We start from the raw sequence: 13,899 nt of genomic DNA on the forward strand, positions 1-13,899 counted from the left end.
TCATGTCCTTTTGGTTTTTGATTAATTTTGTTCTCCACGTCTCAATTTTGTGCTGAATGTTCATGTCTTCCCTCTTTTTACCCTCCCCTTTTGCTATTACTTTAATCCCCTCCTGACTGCTCTAGCCAGCCTATCCCCAAGGAGATTGGTCTCCCTTTTACTGAGGTGGAGGCCATCCAAACTATACAGCCCCCCCTCCCTGTAGGACGCGGACCTATGGTCCACAAAACCAAAGCCCTCCACTCTATACCACTTACCTAGCCAGCGATTCACTTTCAGAATCTTCTGCCTTCCATCTTCCTTTGCTTGTGGCGCATGAAGGATCTCAGAGAAGATTGCTTGGATATAAACAACAGTGTAGAGAGGCCCAATACTCTCAGAACTCTCCAGAGTATCGCATGCTCCTCCCCGTTCACCTGAGTAGCTCTCCTGACTGGTATGTGGATGCAAAAGGAGAGCCACGGCTCTTCCCCTATCCCCACTCACTTGTTCATGGAGATAGGGGTAAAGGAGCATCCAGCATGCAAAGGAGCAAAGATGTGGGCAAACTTAAGTAGGCTGCTGAGTGGGGAGGAGAGATTTTACTCCCACCTATTCCCCTGCATGGCAGTGCTAAGGCTAGTGATAATCTAGCCCTTCATGTTTTTAAAATGCTTTGAGGACAAAAGGCCCTAAATATTATTTCTGTAGCATTATTTGCAAAAAGAGGAAACCAAGAAAGTTCTCTTTGACATCTCTTTGACGTCCTAACAGTAAAACGTAAAGAGTTGAAGAAAATCCATTTCCCTGACATGCACTCTCCCTCTTTCAGCCCCAGCACTTACAATGTAACTTGCTTCCTGAAGTGGCAGATTGTGAAAAGACTATTTTGTAATGTTGTCAACCTTTTCGTTTCTTTTTAGAACAGTCTTCCTTCAGAAACCATGTGTGTCTCATGTTCTTTAAAAAGAACAGGAGGACTTGTGGCACCTTAGAGACTAACACATTTATTTGAGCATGAGCTTTTGTGAGCTACATCCGATGAAGTGAGCTGTAGCTCACGAAAGCTCATGCTCAAATAAATTGGTTCGTCTCTAAGGTGCCACATGTCCTCCTGTTCTTTTTGCGGATACAGACTAACACGGCTGCTGCTCTGAAACCTGTCATGTTCTTTACTAGCTCAGAGCAGCACAACAGAGCTGGTGGTGGTGATGTGGGGTGCTAGCCCAGGTTTCATCCTCCTCTGTTTTCTCTGATCCTGGTATACATGGATGCTCAACTGTATTAGTGCTACCATTTAAAACATTGTTTTACAAGGCTTTCACTTGCTTTCACTTGGTTATAAAGCCAGTTAAGACAGGCCCTAGCCTAGAACATGATTCTTGAACACTGTTAGGCCTGTTCTACACTGGCCAGGCAAAGAGCACTGAAACTGTGTTAGAAGGAACAACTTTTCAATCCTGTTTTAAAATGGTTCTGCTAATACAGTTTAAGTTCCAGTGTAAATACAGTAGAGCTCTTCTGCCTTCATACTGTGGGACTGGCACCTTCCCCAAAACATAACTTTGCCCAGAATTCCTCTCTGCCCAAAGAGCCTGGGAGTCTGAGAAGAGGTAGAGAGGAAGGGCAAACAGCAATACTGCTGTATGCTCATCACAGCAACTCTTGAGCTGAAACTGTCTCCACCACATGCACAAAATTCTCATTCCTGTTTGAATTTGGTTGGTTTTAACTGAAAATATCTAAAATATTTGCAGGAATAATTAGTTTTGGTTGTAATGCCCTTTGGCAATGGTTACACAAAGTAAGTATTCAGGACACCAGCAGCACCTGGCTACGGGTATGGATGAACTAGAAATCTAGAGATGGCTATTAATGACTGATACACAAAAGTGAAGTTAAGGTAATACTATCATTATCCTGTCACAAAAGAGTACTTGTGTCTCATCCTCACTCTACCATGCATGAAAATATGATGCAATAATCAAGAATTACACAGTCTGCACATTGGCAATGAAGTCAATGAATATACTGCTTCAGTTATGGTTCACAACAGCCATTACTTGAAGGAGATGTTAATTAATTGTTTTCCTCCTTCTCTGTTGCTTCAGCTGATAGACAGAGGGCATCTCTTGTCTTTGCTTTCCTAACAATGGAAGCAGGGCTGGACCGATATGTCGTAGCACTTTCTGCCTCCTCATTCGACTCCCTGTTGCTTTACAAATGTTGTGCAAGACATAACATGCTGAAATCATACTGGGGATGTAGTCTGTCTCATTATCACTGCAATTCAGAAGTCCCTTGCTTTCAGTCTTTCAAAGGCATATTCGGATCTCTGAGATAGCAGTTAAATGCCACATTCCAGTGATCGTAAATGCACTGGAATGCACTACAGACGTAAACTACTAATGTTTCAAGATTTGCTTGATGCATCTTTCCAGTTTAATTAGCTAAAGAAAATTTTTTACTCAAAGACAGGATAATTGAACCAATTTCACCATATGGTATCTGCTTCTTTTGTACACAAAACAGTTTGCTATGAATTACTCAAACGCTGAACAGTAATGCTAAAAAACTTAACTATGAAAACAATGGGCCAAATTCATCCCTGATGTACTTTAGTGATATTAGAAAAGGGATTAATTTGACCCAAAGTGATCTGTAAGCCTCCTTTTTCACATTAAGTTACCCCACTTCACATATCCTAATCTGATGTCTTCACTTACATGGTTTCAGTCTGGAATGACGTGCATTGCACATTCTGTATCTTTGGAAAACAACAAACCTATTGGCCCAGATCCTCAGCTTGTGTTAACTGACATAGCTCCACTAAAGACACTGACACCAACTGAGGATCTGGCCCATGGTTTAGAAGTTATTTGACTCCATTTTTACAACGGGTGTTTTCAGTCATTGAATACAGTTTTTAAAACCATTTTAATGAAATAGTTAAATTAAAACACTCTTTTGTTTGAATTCAATCATTTCTCTACAGTGCTGGAAACTAGATACTGTAGCATTGTTCTAGTGTAGGAGAACCAGAAAGGGAAAGCTGACTATAAATAAAAGTAATAGTGTCTAGAATATTCGCATTGTCCAAGAGGAGTGAAGCATGAAAAACAAACAGTACAAATGGTAAATTGTACTAGTAAACTGGATTTTTTAAATTCTTTCAGTTTTAATAATCTAAGATATTATAACAAAGATAAGGAAATCTGTGATTTAAAAATATGATTTTAACCTGATACTATACCACAAATCAAATATTTCTCTTTTGGGGGTAGATATTTAAAAATGACAGCCCTATTGTCTGTATTCAGTACTATATATGCTGTTATGACCCAAAGAGACGAGGTAGTATGCATAAATATACATACCCGATTTGGGTACAGTCTCGATACGGCAGCACTGAAAATATGCTACAGAAGGATCTTCTGCCACTGATAAGGACTATTCTAAAAAACAAACAAAAATCAAAGACTAAAATTAAAAAAAAAAACCACAGCAATAAACAAAGCAAAGAACAACAAGCGTTAGCATTCAGGCATTTAGCAATTAAAAGCTTCTATCATTGACAATTTCCTCCTTCCTCTCTTTTTAGAACTTGGTGTTGTGTTCCGTAGAAAAATACTGTACAACTGAATGATTTACAGGAAACCTGAATTACACTGCCTCACATCACCTACCCATCATATAGACAGCTAACAGAGCTGAATCTCCCAAGTTCCATACTGAGGTTCTATTTAATAATTTCACTTGTACGGTAAAGGATGTTTGATGATAGGCTGTATTTGTAATAAAATATGAAATGCATTGACTTGGTATTGGTTGAATCAATCTACCCTTGACATGTCAAGTTATAAATCACAGTTCAGGCAATTTCAAATACATTTAAAAACAGTGCTCTTTGAGAGAGATCAGTAGAGAACTATAAAAACCTCATAACATTTTAAAAAATGTATTCTGATTATAATATAAGTAATTCTTCTTGTTTAAAAGAATAGTAAAGCACTCCTTTGCATTTTTAACATGATCCTTTATTACCAGTTCAAGACTGGAAAACAATTAATTTTAAATGGATTTAGGTCCACTGATCAGAAGCAGGACACAAAAAAATTTCAGACAACTATTCATAGATTATAAAGCCAGACAGGACCTTTGTGATCATCTAGTCTGACTTCTTGTATAACACAGGTCATATAGGACTTCCCTGAATTAATTTCTGATTGAATTCAAGCATATCTTGTAGAAAAACATACACTCTTGATTTAAAAGTTTCCATGATTGAGAATTTACCACAACCCTCGTTAAGTTGCTTCAGTGGTTAATTACCCACACTGAAAAAATTTTACATTTTACTTCAAGTCTGAATTTGTCTAGCTTCAACTTCAGTCACTGGATCTTGTTATGCCACTATCTGCTAGATTGAAGAGTCCTCTATAATCAAATTTCTGTTCACCATGTAGGTATAAACTATGATCAAGTCACCCCTTAATCTCCTCTTTGATAAATTAAATAGATTGAGTTCCTTGAGTCTATCAGTATAAGGCAGGTTTTCCAACTTTTAATAATTTTTGCAGCTTTTCTCTGAACCCTTTCCATTTTATGAACATACTCCTTGAATTGTGGACACCAGAACTGCACAAACTTCTAGTGTCAAATACAGAGGGAATATAAACTCCCTATTCCTGCCTCAGATTCCACTCTTTATGCATTCAAACATTGCATTAACCCTTTTGGCCACAGCATCACATTAGGAGCTCATTTTCAACTAATTATCCAGCATAACCTCCAAGTCTTTTTTCAGAGTCACTGCTTCCCAGGATAGAGTTCCCCATCCTGGAGGTATGGCCTGCTCTCTCTGTTCCTAGATGCATGACTTTACATTTGGCCATATTGAAATGTACAGTTTGCTTGCATCCAGTTTACCAAGAGATACAGAGCAATCTGTCTTCATTATTTCTTTGACTCCCCCGATTTTTGTGTCATCTGCACACTTTGTCACACTTTGATGATTTTATGTTTTCTTCCATGTTATTGATAAAATGTTAAATAGCATAGTAGGACCAAGAATAGATCCCTGCTGGACCAACTAGAAACACAACCATTCAATGACTATTTTGTTTACCATTACATTTTGAGACCTATTAGTTAGCCAGTTATTGTTCCATTTAATATGTGCTATGTTGATTTTGTATCATTCTAGAGTCGCAGTTGAAACATTATGTGGTACCAAGTCAAATGCCTCACAGAAGTCCAAGTATGCTACATGAACACTGTTACCTTTAGCAAATTTGTAATCTCATCAAAGAGAGAGATCTGGCATTTTTTAATGTCTCCACTTTCCTCACTAATACTGGATTATTTAGTGCTTCTGGACACTGAGGGCTTCCCTACATGGCACTTGGCAAAGCATGCCAGAAGGGTGTGATTTGTAAAATGCTCTAACTGCCTTGTGTGGACCCCGCTGGTGTGCTCTAAAAGGTACCTAGTTTGCATTTACATCATCCCAAATAGGACTATGGTTGGCAAGCAGACTGTGCTTCATCCTGTCACATTTTGAGTTTGTCATGGTGGTCTGTGCACTTATAACCTCCAGGCTTGATTAGTGCAATGTACTATACCAAGGAATAAAATACTGACCTTAAAAATTCCCTATTGGTTCAGAATGCTGCCAACACCTACTTGGCACCCTGGCTTCCACCTGTGTATATCACTGGTGCTTTGCACTCCAAACCCCAATCCCCTCTCTGATGTATCTGCCACTGACTTCAGTGGGGCTAGGATTTCACCCCACATTTTTACTCTTTGCATTACATTGGTCAAAGCTGGGTGATAAGCTCAGTGCAAGGACCATTTTTAGTTCAGTGTCAGTAAAGTACCATGTACATCTACAGGGCTACAACGTAAGATATTTTAATTAAAATTACAGCTAAGGCCTCAGCAATTGTGCTATTCTAAAGCATCACCATCTCAGTAGCCAAATGGCATACACGATTCCCCAATATTTGGAAGCACACTTATGTTGCCCAGAGAGTTGCATCATGCTGTTCTCGGCACCCACCTGGAGGGATCCTGAATAACAGAGCACAGGCACCGACTTTTCAAACTGCTGGGGGGTGCTCGACCCCTAGCTCTGCCCCACGCCCTGCCCTCACTTCACTCCATGCCCCAAGGCCCCACCATGCCTCTGTCTGCCCCCACCCCACCCCGTCTCTTCCCGCCCAGTTCCGCCCTCTCCCCCAAGTGTGCTGTATTCCTGCTCCCCCCCCCTCAGCCTCCCTGCACGCCGTGAAACAGCTGTTCGGTGGTGGTGGGAGGCATGGGGAGGGAGGGGGGAGGTGATGATCCACAGGGTGGGAGGTGCTGGGGGGGAGAGCTGATAGGGGGGCTGCCCTTGGGTGCTCAGAATCCACCATTTTTTCCCCCGTGGATGCTCCAGCCCCGAAGCATCCACAGAGTCAGCGCCTTTTGGTGAGAGGTTAGTCTTTCTTCTCCTGGAACATTCCATTATAGCAGGAATATTTTCTTCTTTTGTAAAAAATGTATTTGAAGAAGTGAAGAGAATATTTATGCTGCAATAATAAGCAAATGCAAAAATGTTTTCTAATAATAACCAACTACATACTAGTGGGAGGACTTCTTACAGCATAAGAGTATTATCTCATTCTTTGTCTAGGTGCCAAAATACTTCTTAGCTTACCTGTCATCAAGACAGCACTTTACCCTATATGATGCCTTAATGGTATTAAAGTCAGCTATAAAGCAAGATGGATGCTTTTTCACATTTGAGAAAGACAGTCAACAAACACAAAAGCTGGCATGAGATTCATTTTCTGCTCACCACTGCTTATTGCCAAACGATTTTATTACTCAGAAAGTTCCCTCACTCACTGAAAGCCTTGTTTGCTGATGTATGCAGCTTGGCACAGTATTTCAGGCTGACATCAGAAAACATCTTTGAATTCTGAAAACCACAATACCCCCCAGACATACTCTCCCTCCCTGCCCGCAGCTGCTTCTGGAAATTCAGCTTTTTCCACCAACGCCCTACTCCTCCCTGAAAAAAAACATGATATTAAAAGAAAACCAAACTGGTGCCTTCACATGTAGAGATGGCTATTATACAATGGGATTTCACCAAGAAAAACGTAACATATATATTAGGTATTCCTGGGGGATTTCTGCACCAAAAAATTAAAAATTTTGCACATATTTTAAAATTCTGCATATTTTATTTGTCAGAATAATGCAATATAATCACTTCTGGTTTCACTTATTTTTGAAATTTATTTAAACTACAGTACAATGGATGAAGAATGGGAGTGGGGAGCTTTGGAGGAAATCCCCAAACCATCCTGCCTCATATAATGTAGCTAGGTTTGACCATTTATTTTGAGTTATTAGTCAACAAATATATGCAACCCTATGGTCAGTGTGGCTAGGGAATCAAACTCACAATTTATATTGGCTACTGACCATCTCCAGAAAGGTCAGTAGCAAACAGTTCATGGAGCACATTTTGATAAAAAGAAAACGAGTACTTGTGGCACCTTAGAGACTAACCAATTTATTTGAGCATAAGCTTTCGCTCAAATAAATTGGTTAGTCTCTAAGGTGCCACAAGTACTCCTTTTCTTTTTGCGAATACAGACTAACATGGCTGTTACTCTGAAACCTGTCACATTTTGATAGGAATTTTTTTCAGTCCAAAAATTTAGACCAGTTCTAATCACTAAAGCATCATAAATATTTATAAGGCCATACAGTCCTTTACATCACTCTGGCTACATAAAGGAGCCTTAAAACTTTTACACCTGTTTTATATTCCTGAGGGAATTCACAAAGACAATGGGAACAATTCACTAAGTGGGCAGGCTGCTACTTTCTACTCTGCCTGAGGGGACAGAGTCTGCCCCACGCCTACCTCCTCAGAAACACCCCGATGCCCTGCCCCTCCACACCAAGTGTGCTGCAATAGTGAGCGAGAGGGACAGTCTCTCTCTCTCTCTCACACACACACGACTGCCCAGCACCACCCCGATGTTGATTTATGTCTCTATCGGCTGCTTTAGGCGCCAAAACCAACCAGCTTGCGCTGTCAGGGAGGGGCGTGTGGCCACTCTTGTGGCTTCCTTTTGCTTCCCCGTCAGATGTCATTTTTTTGTGGGGAAACAAAGAAATCTGTGGGGGACATGAATTTTGAGCATGTGCAGTGATGCAGAATTTCCCCAGGAGTAATTAGGGATCAAAAAGGAAGAAAACAGGTAACAGCACAGTAATTCCAGGGCAACTTGGGGAAAAAACTACTTTTCCCACTCAATTTTGAGCTCCAGGTGTCACCTCTCCTTCCATAAACAGAGTAGGACCCTGATCCCACGAAGCTCTCCTGGAGACAATAGAAGGGGTGTCTTCTGTCTCCATGGTAATGGCCTCTTTTATCTGAGACCTCAAGGAAGCTCCTTTACCAGAACTTCATGGGGTTGGTGCACTGCAGGGTTTTGGGACTGGATGGGAAGCAGGAATGAACACCTAATCCCCACCAATGTCATCCTCTGCTGACCCTGGACACTTCCTTACATAAATCTGACTGTGAGCTGCCTGAAGCAGTATGACCTCTTGCTGAATCTGTTCCATGGCTGCCACTGCACAGCTGCCAAGGGGTTTTTGCCAGGGAGACCACAGCAGCAGTGTGGAGGGCTAGTACTTCCACGGGAATGAGGCTTACTTCCCTGCCGGTTCCAGATCCTCACAGTGTTGGGACACCCCTGCTTCTTACCCAGGGCATGTAACCCCTTGGTCACTTCACAAGGTGATCATCCTGATATTAGCAGCAGGTATAAAGACAGCCAAAACTGCTAAGGAGACCATTTTCAAAAGCAACAAAATCCTGTTTTTTTTGGATCTGTCTGATGACCCAAGCAAGAAGGGGAGAGGACTTTTATTTCCCCCCATAAATGTGCATTTGGAGAGGAAGGTGTAGAGGCAACTATCCTATTCCCAGAAAAACTCTGAGTTACTGCTGAGGAGAAAATGTTTTGAGAGATGTGAAATTTGCACCAATGTTTCTGGACAAGAAGGGAAGTAACTCAGCTGACTTAAAGAAGAGGAAGAATTAAAACTTGTTTCTCTCTTTCTCAAGGGAAACTTGCCGAGGGAAATTACCGTGTTGACAAAATTCTGAGACCTTCTAGGAAGCTGAACCGTGTGATATACACTTAGACTTAGTCCAGTATTCCAGCTCCTGTTCATTAAGTTTAACTGTTGTGGCTTTGCTGCCCTGCATACAAAAACAACGGATGGACACGCTAGCCATGCTGTCTCGGGAGGTTTTCTTAGAACCATAGAATGCAGGGCTGGAAGGGACCTCGAAAGATCATCAAATCCAGCCCCAGGTGCTGAGACAGGACCTAGTATACCTGGACCATCCCTGACAGGTGTTTGTCTATACTGTTCTTAAAAGCCTTCAGCAACGGGGATTCTACAATCTCTCTTATAAGCCTATTCCAGAGTTTAACTACTTTCATAGTTAGAAAGTTTTACCTAATATCTAACCTAAAGCTCCCTTGCTGCGGATTAAGCCCATTACTTCTTGTCCTACCTTCAGTGGATATGGAGAGCATCTGATGCTCATCCTCTTTGTAGCAGTCCTTATCAGATCCCTCCCAGTCTTCTGTATTTAAGATTAACTATGCCCAGTTTTTTAACTTTTCCTTAAAGGTCAGATTTTTCAGAACCTTTTATTATTTGTGTTGCCACTGCCCTCCCCCAATTTCTGCGAGTGCCTATCTGCCCAGGACTTGCTCTGCTTGGCCTGTTGGGAACGGGGGGTGGGGGAGGCCGGCCTGCTTTTGGCTTGCTTGGCCCCTCTCCCTGCAAGCTGGGCCCAGGCAGGGAGTGGAGGAGGTGGGACAGAACAGCTTCTCTCCTGCTGGGTGAGGGAGAGTGGCTGCTCTTGCTCACTGACACTGCCCCCTGGGTCCTAGACCTTGTCCTCTTCTCCTTCTATGTGTGCTGGGTGCCCTGCATGGCCACAATCCTGTTTTCTGTACAATGGTGAGTGCATGAGATGGGGCAGGGCAAGGGGGGCAGAGTAGGATGATGGGAACATGCAGTGGGGAAGGAAGGGTGATGGGATAGGGGAATGGGACAGGAGGAGGGGGATGTGGGAGTAAGGGGTAGGGGATAGGGGAAGGAGAGAGTGGGGAGAGGAAGGCGCAGTGCGGAAAGGGTAGCATCCAGACCCCCACCCCACCAGATTCTCCCCGGATCTGCCACTGAGCCACCTGCACCTAGATTGCCCCACACAGAACCCTCTCACCCCACATCTGGATCTGCTGAGCTAAGCGCCTCCACACTTAGATCCTGCTGGGCTGAGCCTCCCTGCACACACCTGGTGCCCCTGGCGTAGAGGGGCAAGCCCCAGGATGTTTCTTAGGCTGTGTCAGGGTCCGGTGCAGCCTCACGGCTGAGTCTTGTGTCCCAAAAGGGGGGCTGCAGGGTGATCTCCCACCTCTGTGCAGCCAGTGGCCTGTACTCCCTACTGCCATGCTGGAACCTCCACGTTTATTTGTTGACAAATAAAATTTGAAAAATTTTGCAGAATTTTAAAATATTGTGCACAGATTTTTTTATTTTCTTGGTGCAGAATTCCCTCAGGAATTTTTGCAATTTGAATTTCCACACTGACGTAATGCTTCTAGAAAATGCTTTTCTGGCATGTTCCACTCTCCCATTATTTGTTAGTTTCATTGACAAAGCAGCCAAGGGAAATATTAATGGGCTAGACAGCTGATATCACTACTTTGGTGGATTTTTCTGCTAGATATGACTAATATGAAAATGAAACCTCTGGGCCACAAGTTTATAAATGCACTAATAATAGGAGCCTGCTGTGCAAAGGACAATACAATCCAACCGCTTATACACGAATGGGATCAAACAACGAAGAGATGGTTTTATTCTTTAATTCTTATGTTTTCACACAAAAATGGTACTAATTGTGCTACAGTTTAGAGCAGTTGCAAAGACTGTTTTGACAATGCACAATTGTTTGAGACTAGAGCTGGGTGGGAAATTATTTTCCCATTTTGGGAAAATTTTCAAAATTTGATAAAAATAAATAAATTCCCATCCCAAACAGGACAAAAAGTTAAAATCTGAAAAAAATATGATTCCAGTAAATGAAAATTGCAATTTGACCTTTTTTATTTAAAATAGAATTTTTACTAATAGTTAGCTTAAAAGCTGAAACAAAGTCATTTTGAACCAAAAATCCGAATTTGATTAGAAAGTGTCAAATCAAGATGTTTCAACAAAACTTTTTCTCAAATAATGTTTTGAACTGAGGAATTTGTTGAGACAACCCTGTTCCTGTGAACAATTTCAGTTTTGACAAATTGCCATTTTCTGTCAAAAAAAAAAAAAAAGTCACAAAATTTCCAACCAGGTTTGATTGAGACTATAAACATCTACTCTTCCACGTCCTTTAATGAGAAATACATTATGAATCTGTAGAAACTGGTTTGACTAACATACAAGAGTTAGTCATTGGGTAGTTCTTTAAGGAATTGTGGGGAAGGTACTCTATACCAGGGATCTCAAACTCAAATCACTACGAGGGCCACATGAGGACTAGTACATTGGCCTGAGGGCTGCATGACTGACACCGCCCCCCGCTGCCCCCCCTTCCATGAGGCCCCGCCCCTGCCCCGCCTCCTCCCCCTCCCTCCTGGAAAGTGCTAAGTGCCGCGGGAAGCGCCTGGTGGTAGGCAGAGGAGCGGGGACATGGCACGCTGCGGAGAATAACTCGGGGGGGGGGGGGGAGATTTGGGCGCTTCAGCAAACAACTCCGTGGGCCACATGTTTGAGACCCCTGCTGTATACAGTACAGAAGGCTCTTTTCTGTGTTGAGCTAGTAGAGATGTTCCTTTAAAACACAACTGGTAGACCACTTGCACTGGAACATCAAAGACCAAAGTTCAACCTCCAGCTTAGGTAAGTAAATTGCCACGAGTGTGTGTTCCTGTCCATGGAAAAAAAACGCATTCTCACTGCTACGAGAGAGAGATAAATCACACTATAGTACTCCTGACAGAATCAGATACCTCCAACCAGAATGGGGCCAGGTAACTAAGGGCATGGCTATACTGGAAACTTCAAAGCGCTGTCACGGGAACACTCCCATGGCAGCGCTTTGAAGCGTGAGTGCGGTCGCGCTTGAGCGCTGGGAGAGAGCTCTCCCAGCGCTCCTGGTGATCCACCCCCAAGAGAGGAATAGCTCCGAGCGCTAGTCCAGCGCTTTTTCACACCCCTGAGCCAGCAAGTTAGAGCGTTATAAAATGTAAGTGTAGACAAGTCCTAAGAATATACAGAGAGTGAGGTAGTCATCCATCTTTTTTAATCAAAAGATCTATATTTTCACTATGAAACCAGGAGTTGCATACCAATAATATGATTAATTCAATCCTTAATTTGTTTTATTTAACCTCATGTTTTCAGTTAACCCCGCAAACATAAAATTAAAGCACCTGTCAGCATTTTCGAAGTTGGATTCCTCAAGCTAGGTGACTAAATACATCTTTAGGCACCTGAATAAGTCATGTCAGAGGCATAGGCACAGCACTCCGTGGGTGCTCCGGGGCTGGAGTACCCATGGGGAAAAATTAGTGGGTGCTTTGCACCCACTGGCAGCCAAGCTCTCCTCCCCCGCCGCCCCACCTCCTTCCCCACCCCCGAGCGCGCCACATCCCCGCTCCTCTGCCTATCTCCCAGCGCTTCCCACCTGGCCGCCGCCAAACAGTTGTTTGGTGGCATTAGCAAACTCCGGGAGGGGGGAAGGAGCAGGAACATCGTGTGCTCAGGGGAGGAGGCAGGGCTGGGGCAGGGATTTGGGGAAAGAATTGGAATGGGGGCAGGGAGGGGGCGGAGTGGGGGCAGGGACTATGGGGAAGGGGTTGGAATGGGGGGGATAAGGGGTGGGAAGAGGCAGGGCAGGGGCCAAGCACCCAGGGAAAAGAGGGGAAGTTGGCGCCTATGGTCAGAGGAAGGATGGTCCAGTGGTTAGAGTAATAGCCTATGACTTGGGAGACTGGGGTTCAAGTCCCGGACTCACCACAGATTTCTTTTGGGACTCTGGAAGTCAGGTGCGAGTTTTGCGATGCTCAATTTTTAGCTGTACTGCCACCCAGTGGAATCCTCAGCCCTGAGTTAATTGCCTAAGCTCCCTGTACAAAGCATGGGGAGAGTTAGATGCTTAAGAAAAGGAATCACAAAAACCAGCAAGCAATGGGAAGCTACCTAAGCTAGCCACTTGTTGCTGGTGTCCTTCGTGACCACTGATGATGGTATTATGTCTTGTGAGTATGATTGTGGCTAATATGGCTGCTGAGTGAGTGGCAGTCCTTTTTGCATTGAGCGCATATGAAACTCGGTATTAGGGAAGGGATTAAAGTCTGTGCCACCGAATCTGCCGTGACTGTGCCGCTCAGCTGTGCCACTCAGCTTCTGTACCGCAAGATCCATATGGAGATGAATCTTGAATTGAGTAATCCCATCACTGACTGCTGCTCACCAGCGTGATCTAACTGTTACTGACAACTCCCAGCTATAGATTCCTGCGTCACTGCTTCCAGTTATGCTTCAGTGTGTCCTTCAAGTGTTTCTCCTGGCCACTTTGTGTGAGGTTACTCACTTTCAGTTCTCCGTACAGCAACTGCTTTGGCAGTCTGGTGTCATCATCCTTAGCACATGATCAGCCCAGTGTAATGTGAAGCAATGAGCATGGTTTCAATCTCTGTGGAGTGGCTGTGTTCCAGAACCTCATTACTGGTAACTTTATCCTGGCATTTAATGCCAAGTATGCCACACAGGTGTCATACGTGTAAATTTTCTAGAAGCTTGATGTGATGCCTATAGCAG

The 13,899-nt window shown here is 43.3% G+C and overlaps 1 protein-coding gene across 1 annotated transcript in view; it reads right to left on the reverse strand.

The window, feature by feature from the left end:
* Window positions 1–13,899, reverse strand: part of CABLES1 (Cdk5 and Abl enzyme substrate 1) — a 122,134-nt gene that overhangs the window by 36,178 nt on the left and 72,057 nt on the right. Inside the window, exon 4 of the mRNA XM_084620440.1 lies at window positions 3,357–3,434. Within this exon, the coding sequence (XP_084476566.1) occupies window positions 3,357–3,434 (78 nt within the window). The remainder of the gene's footprint in view (window positions 1–3,356; window positions 3,435–13,899) is intronic.

Source organism: Lepidochelys olivacea (genome assembly GCF_965140295.1).
Source record: "Lepidochelys olivacea isolate rLepOli2 genome assembly, chromosome: 2".
Classification (NCBI taxonomy): domain Eukaryota; kingdom Metazoa; phylum Chordata; order Testudines; family Cheloniidae; genus Lepidochelys; species Lepidochelys olivacea.